Here is a 23847-nt window from a genome sequence, read left to right as displayed (position 1 = left end):
GGTAAAAACACTAGCATCAAACACCAATACAGAAATTACAAACTTTTTCATCTTTACAGTTTGAACAATTTGAGTGACTTGACACTACTCAACAGTTTATTTAAGGAAAAAATATAGATTGTATAGCATACCAATTTTTAGATAAGGTAAACAAGAAGGAATAAAAATCAGCAGTTTTCTTCAATAAAGTATTTTGTCTCTAGTAATTTATGGAATTACTTGGGGGAAAAAACTAAAGGTACATAACAGTACCAACGAATAGTGTGACTAATCCTGCCTCTCTCCAGCATCATGTGGCAAGTTCATCACATTGGATGTATGCATTATCTCTAAATACAAATTACTGTAATGTGGTGTTTCTATTGCTTTCACCTCCATTACTTTCTGAAAAACAGTAAGAACGCAGTTTTACTATTGTAAAGATAGTGTTTTTCACTTTTTTTTATAGCTGTGTACATAACCTCAGACATCTTACCTGGACATGTTGGTATATTTGCTCTTTTACTTGTTTCTCTCAAACATTACAGTGTAGAATTGTTTCATTCTTATTTGGTGTTTGTATATAAAAAAAGACTTTCTGAGCTTTCTCTGTATAAATACCATATATATTCACTAACTAGTTTAAAATAAGACACTTGCTTAGGCTTTCAGCTAAAATTGCAATCAGCAGTGTTTGATAGGCACCAGACTGAAATCTATTCTGTTTTGAATGAACGTTGTGGTTAAAGTGATGGGATAAGTGTGTAGAGTTTTGAAAACTGTGTTCAAGCAATGAAAAATGAACTAGAGTTTGGTCCACATGAACTGCTGCTGTGCAGACTGTAGTTAGAGTTTTGCACATGTGACTCCAGTTGTGCCCACTGTCGTTTAGCAATCGAAAAAAACTGTAATGTGTGCAGGACAGACCCCTGTGCTTTGCCTTTTTTCTGTAAGCATACAATAGCCAGAGCCAACATCAAACAAAGTGCAGCAATTCAATAAATATAATAAATGCTTGAAAATCTGCCTCATGTATGGACTCAGCTCTGTGTGCTCTACAATGCCAAATGCCTCACCACTTAACTTTCTACTTGTTATGCTTCTGCGACCAGAGGCATCAAGTTTCTGTTTGTTCATCAATGTATACGCTAATGACAACATTTTAGACAAATGTCTAATAGGATGAAGTGAGGATATATAAAAAAACTTTTCTGGCCATTATTCAACGCCATAACTCAACAGAAGGGGAGACATTTGGTCGCATATTACGTTGGTGACACTAATCTTGGGTGCCCACCTTGAAACTGTGGGAGTTGTACATGTTTGTGTGTGTGAAGCATCCATGTGTCACCAAAAAATACAATTAATACCTTTTTTTTTTAAATTGCTTCCAAGTCTAGACTACATGTATTATATGAGTCTGGACAGACGTGGACGTAAACTGCAATTTGACAGGTTGGCTTTACAGATGTTTCACTAGGAAAGAAATGCATTCAACACGTTTGTTGATAAGAATACACTGTATTGGTATTAAAAATATAAACACGACTTGTTTACATGAACATTCCACAGGGCAACTTTAAGTTTCTAGCTAGCACCTTTTAAAGTGCCCTGTGGAGATTTATTGTAAACAAGTTGTTTACAATTTTTTTATTCATGTTTACTTGCTAGCTAGCGGTCCTACTTTTCTGCCTTTGTTGGCGCATTACTGCCACCTGTTGGAGAGTACAATGGAAACCATTGGCTGGACTGTTTGAGTCACATGCGTGTGTGTGAGTGATCTAAAAAAGAAACTTAATAGCACTACTAGAGGTGAAAACCTCCAAAAGGAACATTTAAAGGTCCCATGACATGGTGCTCTTTGGATGCTTTTCTATAGACCCTAGTGGTCCCCTAATACTGTATCTGAAGTCTCTTTTATATAGACCTTAGTGGTCCCCTAATACTGTATCTGAAGTCTCTTTTATATAGACCTTAGTGGTCCCCTAATACTGTATCTGAAGTCTCTTTTATATAGGCCTTAGTGGTCCCCTAATACTGTATCTGAAGTCTCTTTTATATAGACCTTAGTGGTCCCCTAATACTGTATCTGAAGTCTCTTTTATATAGACCTTAGTGGTCCCCTAATACTGTATCTGAAGTCTCTTTTATATAGACCTTAGTGGTCCCCTAATACTGTGTCTGAAGTCTCTTTTATATAGACCTTAGTGGTCCCCTAATACTGTATCTGAAGTCTCTTTCCCGAAATTCAGCCTTGGTGCAGAATTACAGCCACTAGAGCCAGTCCCACAATGAGCTTTCCTTAGGATGTGCCATTTCTGTGCCTGTAGCTTTTGAGGAGGAGAGGGAGGGGCAAGGTGTGGGTGTGGGGGTGTGGCCTTGACCAACTGCCACTTTGCTCATTTGAAAGCCATGATGTCTCTCTCTCATGGGTTGGCCAAATTCTCTGGGCGGGCAAAGCAGAGAAAGGGGAGGTAAGATAAGGTAAGATTCCAGATCGGCCCATCTGAGCTTTCATTTTCTCAAAGGCAGAGCAGGATACCCAGGGCTCGGTTTACACCTATCACCATTTCTAGCCACTGGGGGACCATAGGCATGCTGGGGGAACGCATATTAATGTTAAAAAACCTCATAAAGTGAAATTTTCATGCCATGGGACCTTTAAGATAGGGGTGCAAGATATATCGACTCAATATCGTTATCGCAATATATCGAAAGTGTCGCAATAAGTATGCAATATTTAGTTTATTTTGTGGAGCGCTGTGTCCCGTCCGTTGGCCGTGTGGCTTAATTGTGTTTGATTTAGAGCCCGCTTGAAACGCTATAATGACCATGTTTCATTGGCCAGTTACCGTGTCACTTGGACATGTTAGTGCACGTCAGCGCACGGGTCCACTACGTGACAAACCCTATGTTGCTTACCACGTGTGTGCATATTACCACAGAGTGACAGTGTAAGGGAAGAAATAGACAAAACGGAACGAATCAGAAAAGCAAAAGAAAAGTTGTGTCCTGTTCTCTTTATTTATATATTTTATACTGTCCAACCAGTAAAACATGTCCTGTTCTGTAGACATGGTCCTTATTTATTCATGTTGGACCAGTCCAATAGGACAGTCAGTTGAAATAAAACTTGTTTAATTATGTATATTGAGTCTATTTTGATGCGTTTACCAGTAACTTTTGTAATTTTACACGTTTAAAAATATCGAAATTAATATCGATATCGCAATATCACATTTCATGTGCAACCCTACTTTAAGATAGTAGAAAGCGACAAACAGGACTGGACAAACTCAAGTTTTCATCAGAATGAGTTCTCAGAGATGGACATTAATAATGCTACACTACAATAACAGAACTTTGCAGGCTTGGGTTTCTACTTTTTGGGTTTTCTACTGCTATCCTCTGGCACCACCTAGTGGCTTAACGCTGGTCTAAGTTAAACATCATTTTTGTGAGACTTGAATAACTAAGTTCAGAAATGAAGTCACCACAAACTCAAACAACCGCTCTGAAACAATATCCCTAACCTGCTTCAGTGACTGTCCCACAATATTTCAAATGCATGGCTCATGTATTTTCTTTTCACCCACCTGTAAAGGTCAACTAAATCAACGATATGTGCAGTGAAAGCACCGAGGCCCCTTTATAACTACCAAATACGTCTTGCTTATGCATGAAATATGAACATTTTCAGCCTCTTCTACTCCTACTTTTCCAAAAGTTAAAGAGCTACAAGTTAACAGATAAAATGCCTGTGCGACATGTCATAGAAACCACATTAATTTTGTAAAGCAAATAAGACAAATCTCCATTTTTTTTTTTTTTTTAATGAAACATAGTCCATCCAATTGCAACTCAATGGTTTTATTTATTTTACAATGTGAACCACATATATCATACCAACAATTAAATGTTAAGTATATAGATTAGCCATTTATTATTATTATTTTTCAAACAAATAAGTATCAAGAAACAGCCGATAATAGTGTTGGCTCCAGAGACATGTGGCACGAGTCAGCCTTTTGAAACAATGTGGATGAAGGCCGGGGACTGGCTCAGGGAAAGAAAAGAAAAACACAAAGTGCCCCCTCTATTATAACCGGGGGGTGGGGGGTCAACACTGCAGGTTGAACAGTGGGATTAGAAAGACGGCACAGTCCTGCTCATAGTCTTTTGGGGGGGGCGCTATCTTTTGATAGTCTGAATTTTTAGGTTCTTCTTCCGGTCAGCAGACACTTCACATCGTCCCTTTAACTGACATGTTGTCATGCAACAGAAACACTAGGAGGTTATAACTACTAATTTGTAACAACACGCACCATTTGGTTTCAGTTGAGAATGCTACCAATGCCAATGTGGAGTGTTGGACACAAAACAGCGAGTGAAGTGCCTGGAGAAAGAAAGAAAAAACAACTAAAATGCATTCCTCTAAGATAAGCGTGTGGACTGGCCGTCAGGTCAGTCCTCAGGATTTTCTCCATCTCCAACACCATATTCTGCCATTAGCACACCCAGAGCGTCATACTTTCTGATGGACTCTAAATGTGAGTTTTAGGGAGAATCATAGATTCTTCCTGTGTTACATTATTCACTAGACCTGTGCTAGCTGAAGCTACCCAGAATGTACAATTTATTTTTTTAGATACCGTTTTAAACCAAGACCGATATGAATCCTCAACATGAATTACTGGTTGACCCTACTTGACAGTAATCAGAGGCTCTCCGTAAAGCAAATCAATTCTCACTTTTCCGATTTGAGGATGACATTTTTTGTCAGTCTAATTCAAGTGGTTTCACTTGTATGCAAGTACAAACTCCGAAACGCAGAACTCTTAATTTTGACAGAAGCAATGAATCTCAGCCCGGTTCTTTTCTTTCACCGACGAGCCAGGGATCATGTAGGAATATAAAAGCCAACCCATTAACGCAAAAATGAAATCTGTGACCAAAATGTAACAAGTTAAAAACTGGCATGCTTTATACAACTAAAGATAACCCACTTTCCAGGTCATAAAGGTGAAGGGGAATGAAGAGGTCAACAAAAACGTGTGGTGTGTGTGTGGGTGGACATTGAGATCTCACAAGTCAGCAACAGTGGGTATTACAGGTATTTGACTCACTGACAACTTACTGTATCACTATTATGGCAGGTCAACTTCACTGTGACATAGTGTTCTGCAAAACCTTTTTCTGGCCATTATTCAATGCTGGAAATATAATAATTGGTTTGATAACTAGACAACTCAATTTACATTTGTTAGCTTCCTATGCTAAATGAAAGCATATTCCAACAATTGAGTTCATTACGCCCACAAACTAGCTTAGATTTAAATCCAATAATCATTAAGACCCTATAAATCAGTACCAGTTCATACGTTTCACAAACTGCTAAATATACCCAAATTTCTGCCTCATGTGATATCAGTGTCTCCTATTCCTCTCCATTACAAAAGGATGGAAGGACGATTTCAAGAATAAAACAATCCGAGTTTCATCATCTTGTACCAAGTAAAATCAAACCCATCCATGTCTTATTAATGCACACACCCCTTATACAAAAAGCAGACAGTGACCCAACACCCAATCCGACACACTCGCCAAATTAGCCAGTGTCTTGTGTGCACTGGCTGGCATACTTGTTGGATTTGTTGAGAAACGCTACCTTTGTAAACATTTATGCTTTCTTTACAGCACCGATTATCTTCTGATAAGTTAAATCATTTGTCAGACAGGGAAGGACTTGAGTCTTCGAATACAAGTAGAGCCCACACACAGAAACACTCCACAACTTGATCAAATACTTTTTGAAGAGTATTTGAGGTGTGTGTGAGGGCTCCGTGACTAGTCATACCAAGGGTTTACTTTTTCCAAGCAGCAACTCTGCGTGGACTGACCTCAAGCTGGCCTGTTAAGGGCTGGACGAGGCTTTAAGTGGGATACAATGGAAGAGCTGATTTGTTTGCATGAGTTAGAGGTGAAAGCTTTGCATGAGTTAGAGGTGGAAGCTAAGTGCAAAAGTCTGTATTGCAACTCATCAGAATAATCACAAGATCACATAAAACAGCAGCTGCTTTTGTAATAAGACTAGAGTAAAGGGGGGGGGGAGGAGAGTGTTGCAGTCAGTAGTGTCTGAAAAGCTGTATACACAAAGAAAAAAAAAAAAATGCTTTCAATTATCCTCAACAACAACAAAAAAAACATGGTGGAGAAAGAATGCAAAATTAACTTGGCTATCACAGTGGCAACAAACCTAGATAGTTAACACTGGTGGTTGAAGAACTTAAAAACAAGAAAGGGCGACTGGCTGAACTAAATCAAAGCAGAGTAGTTAGCAGAGAATAAAGTTACATGCCATCAACCTAGTAGCCAGAGAAATGTAACTGGTTGCAAGTGGGAGATGAAGCAGGATGATGTCACAGATGTACGCCTACTGGGTGATTTAGCTCCACCACTGACCGGCAACGTCAACTGAGAGCTGCAATGACAAAAGTAACAAAGAACAGGTGGGTTGTTTGACGAAGAAGTGAGTCTCTGACCGAGCTGGGTCCAACATTTGGCGAGCAACTTGGTTCACTGAGTGAGACGATTTGATCATGGCCCTCACTTCCTTATTAAGGTGGTGGGTGAGGATGAGTGAGGTTAAGGGGAGGGAAGGGCACAAATGTGTCAAGGATTGAGTGGCTTCTGCTTGTGAAGCAGCACGGTGCATTTCACCCCTTTGAGCTCGGTCCACATCCCAGGATGAGTTGGGCGACTTCCTTTCGTTGTCTCCTTTCCTCGGTAGCGATGTCTCAGGAGTGCGTGATGTCGTCCAGACCTCCCAGTAACCCACACACACACCCATTAAGTGTTCTGATTGCAGATCAGTGATTTGTAGTAATAGTGTGGGGAAAGGAGACAAGGAATAGAATTCAGTCAACATCTGAATTGACCGCACTGAGACCGTAAGTCCTCATTTTCAGCCCGGGTTTCTTTTGCACAGCCAGGCATTCAAGTGTCTGTCCCACATAAGCCATCCATCCACCCCCCCCCCCTCTCATAGCCTTGGCTTTTGAAGGTTTTTCCCCCTACCCCCTCACACACACACACACACACTCACACACACACACACACAGGCAGGCAGGCAGCAGATCAGATCATCCTGTTGCGTTTGTGTGTAGGGGAGTCTGTGATGACATCACTACACTGGGTGGAGTTTCGTTTCCTGGTTCCTCCCCCTCCAGCAGAGGCGGAGCCTGTAGAGTCCAGATGCAGTGCCATCTCTTCCGCGATGAAAGTGTTCAGGTCGACGTCTTGGAGCCCATTACGCCTGCTGCGGCACACCAGTGCAGAGCCGGAAGAACCACCTACACCAGCGCCACCTCCGTTACTGCTGCTCCCACTCACATGCGTGGGAGACCCTGGAGCACCAGAGCGCACACTGATGCTCGCCATGGCTCCACTCAGACCTGGGGAAGGAGAAGACCGGATAGAGAGGAGAGAGCAGCAACAGACAGTGCATCAGTTGGAGAAATAAGACAGATATGCAAGCTACTGCATACAAAATTTTGTATGATGACTTGTTACCGGTTACGTTAAGAAAATGGCATCCCATCAAGTCATGTTTTTGAATGCAAATATGTCAACAATGGATGGAGTCTTCTGAGTGGACCACCAAGCAAGCACATCATTGGTGAATCAATCCAATAGTCAACATCATATTTATATAACCCCAAATGACAACTGCCTGAGCAAAGGGGCATCGACACAGGTTCAGAAAGATGGTATGTGCATCTTCCTAGAGGATATAAAATGAAACAACTGGTTTTGTTTTACACAGTTGTTAGAAATACCACGTTTATGTGTGTTACCACACTGACATTCACAAATCCGTGAATCCGATTGCCTAAAAGACTCAACGGTGAAGTTGACAGAAAGGTCCATGTAAATCAAAATGATAGGGATGCACCAATTTATCAGTCAAATATCGGCCAATATTCGCCCAGTTGTCTGCCATCTATCCATCTATGACTAAATGTGTGCTCATTTTAGACCTTTTTGTTTTTACAATGAATATTTATTTGTTTCCCTGGCACAAAAGGGGGAATAAATGACAACAAAAAAACTAAATAAAACATTGGTATCAGCCAAATTGTTATTTTAAACATTGGCATCTGCCCAGAATTTGTTGGCACATCCCTACAACATAAGCTTGCCTGTCCCAACACACAAACACCAGTGGGGAAATGCAAAAGGTATCTGATAACTGAGAAAGGAGACACACTGAAACCTCCTTACACAGACCGAACTTGTGTTTCTGTAACCTAAACCACCAAATGCCTAACATCCTTCACCCTGACCTCAGCTACACTTAAAATGTAGGGACCTTCAGATTAAGTTCTGAATATTCATTTGCACTGACAGCACACCAGAAATACCAACATACTGCAATGTAACCAAATTACAAAACGGAAACAGTCGCAGCCGCATATTTAAAAAAACTTGATTTAGATTGAGAGGTTCTCTCACACACTAAGCGCAAAGAAGGTGAGGCCCTCTTTCACCATTGGCCAGTACCTACACACCCATGCACAACACAGCCTATCCTTATCTATGAGCCACATGTGGCAGAGTACGATGACTAAAGGACAAGCAGGCTCTCTCTCACAGTGCTTAGACTTTAACACAATGTTTTTTTCTCATTCAGGTGACAACCTGTATATAAGTAAATGAGCCAGTTCAAAAAATTTTTTTAAAAATCTATATATTAAAATACCTTATCTCACAACTACTTTAAAGTACATTGCCAAAGCTTAAATCTATTACATATGTGGAATTAGTAAGTCCCACCCACACTTTGAAGAATCTAAAGTGTTATCAACAATGTAGCTGCCTCCTGGGTTGTAAATCACATATCTGATTAGGTGGCTTGAATGACCACTGGTGTGTTAGCTGTGAGCCAGGCTTGCACTTAACTCACCATGCAGTGCTATGGCCTCCCTGAAGGGCTGGAGGTCTGCTTCTACAGATGAGCCAGTCTCGGCTGGTGAATTAGCCCGGCTGGGGGCCAACATGGCCAGCCGGGGATTGGCCCTGCTACTCCTGTGTGGTGGTGCTTTTCCGCACAAAAAGCTGATAAGATCTTCCCTACGGATGGTTCTCCGGCGCTTTTTCACCCAGGCCAACATGTCCTGCAATCCGATAGAAAAGTGATCAATCCACAATTAGGCAAGGTTTAATTTCATTAACAAACGTGGATGCGTTTTTCCTCCCCCTTTAACATCCCTGTTGTGTAACCCTAATGTAGTCTGTAAGCACCTGGTTCCTAAATGTCAAAACTACAATGTGTCCAGATATAAGAGAATGGAGGGGATTAACAAACATAACAGAGGAACAGACGCACCTTATTACGGCGTTGATGGCCTATCTGGATGCCCCGATCAAAACTTCTCTGATGTGCCTCCACACTCTCTGCGATGGGGAAAGACGTCATAAAAATAATCATAATCGTTCATTATCTATTCTAAAGCATAGCAAAAAAGTAGTATACCTTTAACAGTGAAAATGCTTTGGTCCTTGACCAGAAACCATTAGAAACTCATATATGCCTCTACTTTTAGTTCTGTACTGCATTTTCTTTTCTTTTTTAACATAACTGACAGCTTTTAAATTACTTCCAGAGGGTGCCAACTACTCACCACCTGCTAGCACTACTCACCTGGCAATTCTATGCCCAGTTTGAGAGATAGACTGCCAAATTAGGAGTAAAGTAAAGTCTAGTACAATCTCATTCTTACTACAACCATGCACCCCTATTTCACTAGTGAATTCCTGACATCGTTATAGGCAAGTTAAAAAAAAATGCAGTCTGTTTTCTTTTCAACCCAAACATACAACCCTATGACAGACTGATAAGAGTGATAATGGCCCGGTCTGTTTACCACTTGTTAGATGAGCCTCTCAATAAAAACATGTCTACATTTACAAGTACAATGATAGCCAGCAACAGTCCATATTGATGATACAAAGCACAAAAACAACTGTAGGTGTGGTATGGCAGAGCAATAAATCAAGGATAGAGAGAAAATGGATGTCGTTAGATACCTTTGTAGAGGTTGGTAACTGCTGTTGCCGAGTTCTGAAATGGCACCCACAATGACAGGCCCTGCTGATGGCATACTCTGTCTGTGGAAGGAAAGGGGAAATATGTTTGGTTTCTATAGATAACATGTGGCTGTAATTTAAAAGCAAGAACTCTTTCTGATTAATGTGACCAAAGGGCAATAAAACATCTGAGGGGCACAACAGCTTTGTGATTATAGGGTTGAAGTGAAGATTATTTTCATTCGCCATTTTGTCTTGCATCTACAATTGCAGGGACAGGGTTTGGCATAAAAATAACTGTCAGTCAGCGCTAGATGGCCAGCTTGGCAGCAGCTTGTTTAGCGAGAGAAAACCGACACACACTTAACTGCCCTCTCAGCAATAAAGTTGCAAAACCATGTCAAACATGGATAGACTTAACAAGTCGAGCTCTGTCCATATGGACAGGAATGTATTCTGTCCGAGAGCACTATAGCCGTAGCATATTGTAGACAAACCAATACTATCCTCGCCATTTTGTGATTATAACGCTAGCTACGTGTTGCTAAACAAACTGCTCACTCAGCAGAAAACCGGCGTTTAAAAAACAAGGATGCATTGGTGCTGTAAACTTCATATCTGTATAGCACATTTCAACAGCTAATCGCGTCAGGTATATCAGAGAACACTGACAGTATACAAGAGACTGTCATCTGGGAATGTCGCGTAGCTACGATTGTTGTTACCATCGCCATTTTGTAACTAGCCTGGCTAACGTTACGTTAGCTATCCGCTGCTGTCTAACTTGGTGTCAACAAGATATCTTATTGACAAAAGGTATCCGTGTTAACTTACGTTCATTTAATTATGTCAGTCAAACTAGAACATTCGAACCATGTGTATAACACCCGATTCGAGTTCTTAACTATTTTTTGTCACTGGCTAACACAGTTAGCTAGCTAAATTTAGCATTGCAAAATCAGCTGTAAACGTTATCGCTAACTGGCCAGCGAGTTTGCTAACGAGCTAGTTAGCATTCTACCGAAATCGACGATAATGTTAGTTCACATTAACGCTAGCTAGGTTTGTAGCCAGGTTGCTGACGTTAACCAACAAGCCAAATGCATAATGACAATGTACGTATAGGTAGACGAACAAGGAAAAGGAAAGCGCTGGTTTGAACCTTTGTATAACTGTGCCACAGCAGTGGCTGAGTTCTGGAAGAGATGCCACAGTTTATCCTGGTCGTTGTCGGCCTCCTCCTCGCTGGGCTCCCTTTGCTCCGCTTCGGCCAAACACTGCCGCTCCCATTTTGAGAACCAGTGCTCGGGTCCGTGTTCCTGTATCTCCGAGTCTCCGTCTTCTTTCTTCTCCTCCATTTAATGCACCAAAACTCGCGTAAAATGCACCTTTAATGTGTTAAAAGATGAAAATGTGGGCACTGTATAACGAATTATGGGAGTAAATCCATGAATACTGTTAGCTTTTTATATATATCTATATATATATTTCACACTACAATATAGCGTTGTTTCCTCTCCTCACTTCCATCTGTGAACATAAGCTTTAGCTAACTAGTTTTCCTAGTCGCCGACGTCGAGATATATAGCTACAACGCAGACTATCCTGTTATGCGCTACATCCCGCCCATTATACCAGATGTCAACCATAATTGGTGGCATGAGCACTGCAGGGTGGGTTCGAGGGCTTTGCTCAGAATTGTATTGGCTCTTTGACACGTCCGTCACAGCATTGACACAAAAGAACCACAGTGAAAATTCCCCATTATTATTAAAGCTTGCGAGAGAGTGCAAGTTTCTTCGTGAAAACTGTTCTGTTAGCTAGATTAAAAAAATATGTTTGTTAAAGTATGGTAAATGTTGAAGTGCTTTATGAATAAAGTTTCACATCACTATAATCTTCTGGGAGCTTATTTATTTCCCCCTTCTAATTAATTCAGAATCTACAGCTATGGAATTAATATTGTAATAACTTCTATCTTTCGACAGCAGCAAAACCAGCCTCTAGGCGACACCATAGATTGTATACAGGGCTACAATAATGAACACTACAAGTCCATATATGACAATCTCATGATAATTCACCAATGAGAACAGTGTTTATGATCAAATAAAATAAAAACCATTGCTTTAATAATGAAAACCAACCGAAACATAAAATTAGAAAAACGAGAGTAACTGGTCAATATAAAAAGCCCAACAGCCGACGGTATCTAGGCCGAGTCCTGGTGTAGTTTTTATCCACTGCATGGTACCTTACTCAAAATCTGAAGGTTTGTCTGTTACAGCCACGCACGGTCTGGTTTCAGCACTGCATATATGTGTAAACATGAACACTGCCTTGGAAAAGGAATAACTCATGATTGGAAGTTTGTTGTCCGACGCAATGGCAATAAGCCAATGATGTACGAGTTGTTATGTTTCACCGGTAATTGACTTTATTGTAGGCCTTTTTTATTTTATTTTTTTTCATCTTTGATTCCACTATACGCCTATGGCTAAATTGATTAACATTTTTGCATGACATGTTATATATTCCTGCATTTTTTTATGTGTATAGGCTATTTATGAAAAGTTTAAAACAAAAAAAAGAAAAAAAAAGAGGAAAACAAGTGCATTTCTCTACATTTAAGTAACGCTGTGTCCAATTGGTAACTGACATGGGCACACACTGGGAAGTAAGTGGACATGGTCATAGGAGAAAGACTGCAGGGAACTTTTGGTGGATAGATCATTTAGGAATTTTGGATGTGCCTGATCTAAATTAGTAACTAGTTTTGTTAGCCCAAATTTGGAGTATTTTCTGTAATTAGGCTACCCTACTTTAATCTACTCAAGAGTAGACAAATACAGTATTAGCAGCAAAAGAGGCCCTGCAGTAACATCACCGGGGGAAGCAGGCCCCTGGAAGAGCATCACGGGATCCAGCAGTATCACACTATATCCTATTTTAAATAAAAGTATATAAATTAAATACATTTGTAAATAAATGAGCCTAGTAGGAAGTAGGTCCTAAATCGAATAAATTAGGATTAAAAACTAGAATAGATGCCATGGGCTACCATGTAGTAAAAATACTGCATTCGTGTTTTACTTAAAGAAGCGTGACCCTAAAGTAAAATGCAGCCCATTTTGAAAATAAATGTCCCCTGCCTCCTGACAATGGATACAATTTTTTTTTTTATTTAGTTCAATGGGTGATATGTTGCAGGTAGCATACGTTAGTTTTACTGACGCAAGTCGTAGTTGCTGATATGTTTTGCATACGCATTTTAAATTTGCAGGCATAGCTGTTTAACACAAATGTTTGTATTTTGCAGTTTAATGTAGTATAAAAAGTATGAGGTTTTAAAAATTAAATTAATTGAATACACGTATTTACTTAAGTAGGTCCTACTTTGTTTCCACATTCAGACAATGATGTTCCCCGTCCGAGTCATTGCAAATCAGTGGTTGGGGTCCCAATGCAACGTGCAGTCACAAGTATACTTAGACCTGTATTGTCATTCCTCTAATTGCCATTTATCTAATACTTGTTGTTTGTACTTATATTTTTATTTCCCATGTACCCGGTGCACACGCCTGATCCCTATCATTTAACATGGATTTGAACCTGGCCGGGGATGGGCCAGTGTTTGGATCTCCATGCGGATGTGACATTTCAGAGAAGAGCGCGACCGCCATTTTGAGATTTACCTCAGACTCAACACATCACAAACCACGGGAGAAGCGGGTTGAGAGCTATGGTTGAAATCCACACAGCTCAGGCTAACGTTGTATGACCGGGCACATTCCTCACAAGAAACAAGAGGTTAGCTAGAAATGCAACGAAGTGCCGCGTTTTGTTGTATATCGTGTTAGGGGTGGTTTGGGGAATTGGTTTATGTCGGGCCGTGGCAACTCTCGTCTCCGCGAACTTCCAAATCAACATTAGTGCTATTTCGTATTGGAAACGGGTTTGAATGGATAGCTTTTTCCTCCGCTCTTCCCCAGACGAGGGACAATCGGAGGAACACACGGACTGGGGATATTGCAGACAAAGTTGTTGAATGTGTGTGTATAGCAAATGAACCTTTTTTTTCATTGTTGTTGTACCTATATCACCAGTTGGCTGCCTAGTGTCGGGTAGCTTAACGCTAGCTATAAACAGGGTATTTGTTCCTCAAGGTGCAGGTCGTTCTGTGCGTTGTCTTATTGCCTCACATTTCCCGGGGTAAAGCCGGATTGATTTAGCTAATTTCAGCGGGCCTCCCTCCTCGGAGCCCCGGTCCATCCATCCCACTCCCCACCGTCAACCAGCGACTCGCACCCACTAAAGGCGCCGAGATTGGGCGAATAGCGAGCAAATACGTCCGCGTTTCTTTACCCGCTCCCCCGCCGACCTCCCCTCCTCACTCCCCGGCGCTGACAGCAGACAAGGCCGAGGTCGCGACAGAGCAGGCCCGGCCGCTGAGGCTCGACCTGTCCACCCCACCTTCGCATCCTACCACACCTCACCAGCAGTCCAGAACCCGGTTCCCCGCAGAGCCTACCCTGGACAAGGTCGAGGGTAACAGAGATAGCAGGGAGCACCGCATCACAACAACAACAACAGCTGCCAACATGAACCACCACCATCACCACACGCAGCAGCAACAGAAAGCCGGCGAGCAGCAGCTCAGCGAACCAGAGGACATGGAAATGGAAGGTAAGTAATGGTCCCAAGAAGAGTGAACAAACACTTTACAACCTATATTTTAACAGCTGCATGGAAAATGCATTAAGTTTCATTAGCGCAAGCTGATCTCAACAGTAAACACATAGGCCCGAAGCTAGCCAGGATAGCCGGCTGCATTTTTGCTGATTGTGCGTCCGTTGCAGCATACTTGTGTGGAGCTGACCTCATTTTGCGTTATTAGCGAACGGAGCTTGAATTTCTCTCCGTATGCTTGCAATATTGCATTGCCTTGTATGTAGACAACCCAAATGAGCAGTTCATCCACACAGTTAGATATTAGCCACATAAATCATTCATTCGTATCTGTCACCGTATTTCTAAATAAACTGTTTTTGGCCACGGTCGTTTGCTGTAACAAGTTCTCAGATGCGTTTGCCAAATCATCGCAGTTTAGAATCCACTTGCAGTCATAGAATTCCAGGCCAGCTTATTGTTGGTAACGCTAAATGTTTGTAAACAGTGTGGCTGTATAGTCTGCAATTAACGTGGAACCATCGCTAGGTAAATTAATCTTGCTACTTTGACTTCACAGTGAGCTTTGGGTCGATTTTGACAGTTATCGGCACCTGCGTTCCTCATCAAAGTTAGCTATTCCGTGAGCAAAGTAACACTTGCTATTTTTACTTGTAACGTGAAAAATACAGCACGTTAATAGCCGTTAGACATGTAACGTTAACCGCATTTCTAAAAGATAAATGTGTTAGCATCGCGTCTGATGGCTTGTAAATGCAGGCCTGCAAAGTAACGATATCGGTTAACTAGCTATATTGTTAACTGTTATTTTGGCCCCTAAAATGCGAAGTCACTATATTTGACTGGTTAATATGCGTTGTAAATACGTTTAATCCGGACAGTGCCGGGTGTTTGTTTTATTGCTCCATGTGTTCATTAAGCTTGTACAACGCAATATACATTGCTAACGAGGCAGCTAATTTTAAGCTAGTCAATTAGCTCAAAGTCCTGCTTCTCTACGTTCATTCGCTGGCTAGCATGCTAGTTAGCCGAACAGCTAACCCTGACGGAGGGGGTGTGTGGCGTTCCAAAATGGTGCCTTGTATTTTGCAACGTTCGATTCGCTCGAATGTTAGGCCCTGAATATTAGCCTCACGTAATCTAGATTTTTTTTTCCTCGCTTGTCTGTAATTGCTGTCTAACAATATAATGGTTAATGTTTTTCTCTAGCATTAATTTTAGCTTGTTGGCTGATACTTGTGATTCTAGATACTTGTGATTAGCTAATGTTGGCTAATAACGGCCTGCAGATGAATTTGTGGCTAGTGTTTGCTAGATAGCTAGCTAGGTAGCTAAAGCTAACGCAGATGCGTCAATCGTGATTTGCTAAATTGAAGGTATAACAAGTTTAAGCATGCCAGTATAGCAGATGTCATTATGGCAGACCGAATGTTTGCTTTGATTTGGTTGTTTCTTAGTTTACATGTTGACGTTTGACAGTGTGTTATGTGAAACGTGTGGCAGTGCTGGCAAGTAACGGTAGTCGCCGCTGCGGTAAGCCAGGCCCGCACGGAGGCAGCGCGGGGATTTGCTGCTTCATTGTATGGACGACCAAAACGGCATGGGGCTCGCCATTTTTAATGATCTGTGTTTTTGTTGGTCAGCTTTGTAGTCAGGGCCACACATGTTACCGTTTAGTTAGCGTTTTACACACGGGATACCAGCCCACCACCATTTTATAATGTCAACTTTGGACAGCACAGGCTTGGGGGAGCCTTCAGCATCACTGCGTCATTTGGTCCTAGTGATTTTTATATCTGTGCGCACACAGTCACACACGTTGTTGCTTGATTTGGAGTGAACACAATACATAGCATATCTTATTTAATTATAAAAAAAAAAAGCAGAAGTAGAAACGGACCCAGGTGTCATTTACATTTTTAATCGTTCATTGTAATACTTGTCTTACTAGAAGCAGGTGCACTCACCAGACTACCTAACCCCTTAGTTGCTGGTTCACCCTTGTTGGATTCTCTCCCAGTGCACTGCAGCCTTACAAGGGCAGTGAAAACAAGTTGACATAATGGACTTTTAAGCTTTTTTCCCCCTTTTTTCTGACTGCTTATAGCAACACATAACCACGTTTCCTTTATGGTATATACGGCTCCATACAGTTGAGGTGGAGTTAATTTCTGTTTTGCCACAGCAATCTTACTAAGATGCCAGGCTGTTGCTGCCACACAATCTATCTAGTGTTTATGCCTAATGGCTCTCTAAACATATAGGAAATTTAATAGAAAACAAACTTTTTCTCAAAATATACCTTTCTTATAAAACCAGATTTGTCTAATAGGACAAGAATAAGGACTGCAGTGCTAGTAAATAACTGTTTCAAAGGTTTCATTCAGTGGTATTATTTGTACTTCATGATTTTGTTTCAGGTGCATTTTGTACCTTTACTGCATCGGTCAACAATTAGACAGTAGAGACAAACTCTTTAAGGTGGTCTGATGCTTCAAACAATGGTTCAGCTTCTTAGGGCCAAGTTAAGTGTCAGATCAGCTGGGCTGTTATAACATTGTTGCTGTAGGTTACACACACATCTGGAGTTGTTTTTCTGTTTGCTCAGCATACAATTGTCTCATAGGAGAACATTTGTCATGATGATGATGACGACTTTCATTTGCCGTTTTCAGTCCAGAGGCTGCGGACTTGATTAGAAATTAGTTGTAGTTGTAATGCAACCATAGCAGGTACTCAGATCGATTACTGTGATGCTTCTTAGAAATGTATGTTTATAAATAATAAATCCCATGTGTGGTGATGGTTGTGACTTTCCCCTTCCAGACACCTGCATAGTTTGAGTGACCGTAAGTTCTACATTATGTGGCATATTTGTCTAATATGAAATCATTGGAAGTTCTACATCCAGCTCTGGCTTGTGCAGATTTCAGTGACTGAGCTATTAGTATGTACTACTCAGAAGTTTCGGGATAGTGGGGGCGGGACAAGAAGTTGTCATGGAGTTGACTGACAGGCCCCATTAGCAGGGTGTAATCCACTTGAGGAAACGACGTCAGTCTCCTGGAGGACTCGGTCAGTAACGTTACCTGGAGACACACAGCTGACACCATTGCGTCTGTCAGCTCGGAGGAAGACCAGGATCACAGATGCACATGAAATGCTGTGTAAGAGACGGACTGGCACAACAACACATTTGGAGACCTATGCCTGAGTGCTCATGTAAATGCTGTCGTTTCTCGAGTCTGGCTACTGTTGCATCAGTGTCATCATCACAGGATCCAGGCAGATTTTACTCACTCCTTGAAGTCTACTCAAAGCTTCTCTGTTTCTGTCATCAATTTGTTTTGATAGATGAGACTGTGCCTCGAGCCACCTCATTATTCGGCGTGTGTGTGTGTGTGTGTGTGTGTGTGTGTGTGTGTGTGTGTGTGTGTGTGTGTGTGTGTGTGTGTGTGTGTGTGTGTGTGTGTGTGTGTGTGTGTGTGTGTGTGTGTGTGTGTGTGTGTGTGTGTGTGTGTGTGTGTAGCGATGACTTGCAGCCTAATCCTGCATTGTGTCCATAATTACCCAGCCTACTGTAATGTTGCATGTTCTTTGTCACGGATACACACACACTCCCTCTCTGTTGCCCTCACTCTGACACACAGACTGGGAAAGAAGACTTGTCATGCTGTCTCAGCACGGTTTTCCCAGTGAAATGGATGAAAGGGGAGAGGAAGGATCACTATGTGTGGAGATGCAGGAGATAAAGACGAAAACAGTAGTTGAGAAATTACTTTTTTGCTTTTTAATCGGTTGATGCTGTTTTTATGCCTTAAATGATCAGATGGTAATGATCAGATTATAAATCTGTCCTGCTCCAAAGGGTGGACATATTCACAGAAACCTGACAAAATAAGCTTTTTAAGAACATTCTCCCCTCAAATATCCCATCATTCTACAACCAAAGGATGGAACTACATACAAAAGTATTGTAAGAATATAAAGCTATGAGTTGTAATGATTTGTTAGTTCACATTTTCTAGAAATAAAATCCAACCGTCGTAAAAAGTAATCTATCGGCTTGTCTGTTGTAGGCACAACTTTTAGTTTTAAATGGTTATTACTTTAGCTCGAATATGACATAACAGGTAAACAGATGATAATGAATACAAATGTGAGAGGAAGCCTTGATGATATATTGTATTGATCTTGGTTGGATAATCTCATTATTTTACCCCTTGTTTCTTACCTGCTAAAAGCAGAGGCTTCAGCCTGTTTTCCTCCAATTGAAGAAAGGTCTTTACCCTGCTAGAACTATACAGTCTTATCATATTGTTTCTTTCTTTGTACAGCTGGGGACACAGATGACCCGCCAAGAATCCCGGCAAACCCAGTGATCAATGGTAACGTGGCCATGGCAGATGGACACAACAACACAGAGGAGGACATGGAGGACGGTGAGAATGATGTGTACTTACGCTAACAAACAGGATCGCAAACACTTTTGTTTGTTTCAAAGCTCGTGCTGTGAAAGTAATTGTCATAAGTAATGATCCTGGTTTGATGTCATCCTGTGAATTACTCAGTTTAATTGGCTGTGGAGTTGTTAGTCTCACATAGGTTGTAATCCACTGACCAGTTGCACCTGAGCTTGTCAGTGAAAGCTGGAGGAAAGCTGTTTAGTCTGTTCACCATCTACCCTGCCCCCTTCTTTCCCCGTCTCCCTCCATCTTTTCACAGACACCAGTTGGCGGTCAGAAGCGACTTTCCGCTTTGTGGTAGAGCGCTTCAGCCGCCTGAGTGAGTCTGTGCTCAGCCCGTCCTGCTTTGTTCGGAACCTTCCGTGGAAGATAATGGTGATGCCGCGCTTCTATCCCGACCGGCCACACCAGAAGAGCGTGGGCTTCTTCCTGCAGTGTAATGCAGAATCAGATTCCACGTAGGTGTCTTGGTGGGACGAGGGATTTGGGGGACATTGCAGAGACACGCAGGCACATTCCCTTAACCTTTGATGGTCCTGGTACATGTATACAAATAGTGCTTCCTAGATAACATTAAACTCCTATAAAGAGCATCTTGCTCCCAGTGCGCCCACGTCTGTATGAGCCTATCTGTCTCTTCTCTGCTGCACTGCTTGACTGAGTGCTGAGGTCTCAGACTGGGCCTGCACGAGTCATCCAAACTGATCAAATCATCAATCAAATTGAATCGAATTTTATTTAAAGTGTAAAATCGCCATGGGCACAAACCCCGCTACAAGAGCTATATCCACCATTACAAATAAAAGGATGTCTGTCATTTCATCCGTCGTGGCGTTCTTTTGCCAGAAATGTGTGTTTTCCATACACTGTAAAAATAAGTGTTTGTAATTGTACCAGTAGCTCTATCTCTCGGTCTCTCCCTCTCGGGTGCATGCTGTCCAGAAGCAATATGCAATTACAACTATCAAAACCGAAGGCAATACATGTTTTGGGATTGCTTGCGGTTGAAAAGGCGTGGGACTAAGGGTTATAATTGAATTCTGATTACATTAAAGTTTTTTTTACTTTTGAATTAGTTTGAACCTGATTTTGGGACAAAGTGACAGCCTGAGTGTCTACCCTCAGTTGCACTCGCAAAATCAATCTGCACACGATAAATCTGAATTGTTACTTTTTAAGCACCAAGAAAGAAAGCAGTTAGTGCCACCGCAAACCTGATTTTAAATCACGATATTGGGCTCAGTGGATGATGGCCATCGCCCATCGGTCCAACTCTAGTTTGCACTACATCAACCGCAGCAGAAAGCTCAACTTTGGTTTCATCAGACCATAAAACCTTCCAAATTGGTATAGTCTCCCCAAAATACCTTCTGGCAAACACTAGCCCATGTGTAATATTAGTTTTTAACCGTGTCTTTTTCTCTTTGAACCAGTGTAACCGTTATCATAGGCTATCTTTAGATGGATATGATCTGAAGAGAAAACGCAAAAGTGGTGTTGCGTTCTCACTTTTTATTCCGCGTTTAGATGAGCGTTTTGGGGGGGGAAATCTGCGTGCATATGGTGACGCTAAAGTGTGTGGAATTTGATGCAGTATGCACACCAGGCGGCTAGGTGGTAGTGTGAAGCACTGCCGCACAACACCACCAAGTCTGTGCGCCTGCGTAGAACCTTCCTTCTACTTCTCTCCCTAGTAGCGCGAAACCAAAACATGGTGACGCGAGCAACAAAAGCTGACAATTTTGTCTGGACAGACGAGGAGGTGGAGTTATTGCAGCCTCAACACGTGGCAAACGGCACACACATGCGGCGCACTCACACATACACTCATGCGGCACACACATACGCACACTCGCACAGTGCGTTTTTACCCTTTTTAGACGGGAACCAGTGGAGCGGTTTTAAGATTTGCTCTCTGGAACTCTTTTTAAGCCCCAAAAACGCTGTCGTCGTCTAAACGAAAGGCACATCTGATAAAATATTTTGTCGTTTTCACCAGCGAGTGTATTTGTGTAAACAGGGCCTTAGTCATGGGACCTTGCAGCTTCAAAATTGCCATAAGCCTCTTGGCGTCTTCCATCAGTAGTGTCCTTTACAGACTTGACAAGCAGGGTGGCCTGCTCTTTGGAAGTTCACAGCTGTGACATATTCCTTCTATTTTTTATTGATTGACCTTACTCAGACTACCCTCTGAGATATATATATATATATATATATATATATATATATATATATATATATATATGTCATATATATATATATATATATATATATATATATATATATATATATATATATATATATCATATATATATATATGTCATATATATATATATATATATATATATATATATATATATATATATATATATATATATATATATATATATATATATATATATGACATATATATATGACATATATATATGACATATAGACACACACACACACAGAGTATATACGAAAAATGAACTTGCACCTATGCCAAAATTTGTACTGTCCAGTAACTTTGGGTTTATCTCCATGATGTAGTTTTGACCAGGAAACGGAAAGTTGTTGGACATTCCAGATGTCCTAGCTTGATTACACACAGATGATCTCCATTCAATTTATAATGCTATTTCCAAAAACGCTTGGCTGCACCGATAATGATTTAGGTGCGTTTTTGTAGATGGGGTGAATACTTGATTGTGCAGTCAGTTATTTAGGATTTTTAAGGTGTAAGGCTTTTTTTAAAACCTCACTATGGTTTCATTGCTGACAGCAATCCTGATGACCAAATCTTCTAGTCAGTAAAAGTACTTTTTATACCTCAGTGGGTTTTAAGTCCAAATGTATTTTTCAAAGCTGCTACCAAGGAACATGAAATGAAGTAAAGTTGAGTTGAGGCCCTATCACCTTGTCTTTCCCCTTATTTGTTTAATGCTTTTTGATCATATCATTGGTTACTATGTAAACTTGCTTCCTTTGGTTGTTTGTTTTGCTACTTTTATAGATAGTCACAGTTCACTAACAACATGGTTAGTCTATTGTCTTAGCAATATTAAATCTTCATTAGTAATGGCTGCTTCATGGATTGCTGAATTGTGTCCAAGACGCAACTCACAACTCAGACTCTCTTCACGGCTGATTCTTCCACCACAGCTGCAGAATCCCTAAATAACAAAATGGGTTAAATCTGCAACTAGATCTGTATCAAAAATACACATCATGGGTTACATATGCCAGTATGGTTGTAAATAATAAAATGGTAAAATCATTATTAAAATTCCCTGTCTCCCAGTCTTTAAAAGATTTCTGCCTTCTGTTTCAGGTCATGGTCGTGCCACGCACAGGCCATGCTGAAGATCATCAACTACAAAGACGACGAGAAGTCTTTTAGCCGCAGGATCAGTCATCTGTTCTTCCACAAGGAGAATGATTGGGGCTTCTCCAACTTCATGTCCTGGAGTGTAAGTACAGAAACTGACAGTAATCAATGGCGGATTAATATCAATAGCCAGATGTGTTTTTCCAGGTAGGACGAGAGCCACCAAAGGAAGACTCTGGTAGAGACGGCAACACATAGGAGACTCTAGCATAAACACCATATTCAGTTATTTGTTGACTGGGTGGAAAGAAGAGGCTGTACTAGCAGAGCTGTTTAATTTTTGTAATTTTGTAATAGCATAATGCTATTTGCTCATTGTCTGTTTGGACATCTTAATCATAAATAGAAGTGTAAAAATATAAGTTAATGCTTTTCCTATTGATACTAACCGTTTTGGTGGTGTTGTGTTTCAGGATGTGACTGATCCAGAGAGGGGCTTTATTGATGATGACAAAGTCACATTTGAAGTCTATGTCCAGGCAGATGCCCCGCATGGAGTGGCGTATGTAGCTCTTAACCCTTGTCTTGTCCTCCTCCTGTTTTGTCTGTAAAGTATAAATTATCACCCCATTTTGTGTTACATCTTCTTAGCCAACTTCATTCCAACCTATTACCACTAGTGTTACACTTATTTCTGGAATTCATGGTCAATTAACCTCATTAATATTAACTTATACCTACTTTCTGAGTTTAAAAAAGCACAAATTATGAATTATTATGACTAAGAATTAAAATCAGAGGATGGGGAGTGGATCACAGACTGGTATATGTCAACATTTAGTCAGGAAACTGTTTTGAAACCATTTCATTTTCTTTTCAAATGCTATAAAGTTGAATAAAACCCCCACAATTCAATTCAGAGTAATGATCCAGTCCTTCATTTTACTTGGATAAAGCATTGTACGGAACCATCCATGTTATTTTTGAGGCAATTTTGGTTTTAAGTAACTTATATTTCTGATACAGAAACTTTGAAAACGGGTCAAATTTGACCCGAGGACAACAGGAGGGCTAATCTTCTCTGGGGTCTTTTCTCTCAGGCTTGGGTTTTCTACAATGGTCCCAGGTTTCATTTTCTCTCCTCAGGTTTATTGAATTACAATAATAACATCAGCTTTCTCTCTGTAACCAGATGGGACTCTAAGAAACACACAGGCTATGTAGGACTAAAGAACCAGGGAGCTACCTGCTATATGAACAGCCTGCTACAGACACTCTTCTTCACCAACCAGCTACGACGGGTATGGTTTTATC

The 23847-nt window shown here is 41.0% G+C and overlaps 2 protein-coding genes across 5 annotated transcripts in view; one reads left to right on the top strand and one right to left on the bottom strand.

Moving 5' to 3' along the window:
- Positions 1 to 3831: 3831 nt before the first annotated feature.
- Positions 3832 to 11685, bottom strand: c15h16orf72 (chromosome 15 C16orf72 homolog). Its single transcript, XM_039824950.1, has 5 exons — positions 11231 to 11685; positions 10069 to 10149; positions 9368 to 9435; positions 8945 to 9155; positions 3832 to 7433 (listed from the first exon to the last, which is right to left on the bottom strand). Exons 1-5 carry the CDS (start codon positions 11424 to 11426, stop codon positions 7117 to 7119), a joined length of 873 nt encoding a protein of 290 aa, XP_039680884.1. The 5' UTR covers positions 11427 to 11685; the 3' UTR covers positions 3832 to 7116.
- Positions 11686 to 13730: 2045 nt separating this feature from the next.
- Positions 13731 to 23847, top strand: part of usp7 (ubiquitin specific peptidase 7 (herpes virus-associated)) — a 30126-nt gene continuing 20009 nt past the window's right edge. For 2 of the 4 annotated variants that reach the window (XM_039824310.1, XM_039824311.1), the window contains exons 1-6: positions 13731 to 14754; positions 19095 to 19199; positions 19483 to 19681; positions 22537 to 22675; positions 23007 to 23095; positions 23726 to 23834. In XM_039824310.1, the coding sequence (XP_039680244.1) occupies positions 14670 to 14754; positions 19095 to 19199; positions 19483 to 19681; positions 22537 to 22675; positions 23007 to 23095; positions 23726 to 23834 (726 nt within the window). In that variant the 5' untranslated portion in view covers positions 13731 to 14669. Of the gene's footprint in view, positions 14755 to 15162; positions 15286 to 17076; positions 17925 to 19094; positions 19200 to 19482; positions 19682 to 22536; positions 22676 to 23006; positions 23096 to 23725; positions 23835 to 23847 lie in introns of those variants that run through there. The other 2 variants (XM_039824313.1, XM_039824312.1) reach the window with 2 other exon arrangements.

Source organism: Perca fluviatilis, chromosome 15, assembly GCF_010015445.1.
Source record: "Perca fluviatilis chromosome 15, GENO_Pfluv_1.0, whole genome shotgun sequence".
NCBI lineage: Eukaryota > Metazoa > Chordata > Actinopteri > Perciformes > Percidae > Perca > Perca fluviatilis.
Note: the sequence above shows the minus strand (reverse complement) of the source record. Positions and strands in the feature narration are given on the sequence as shown.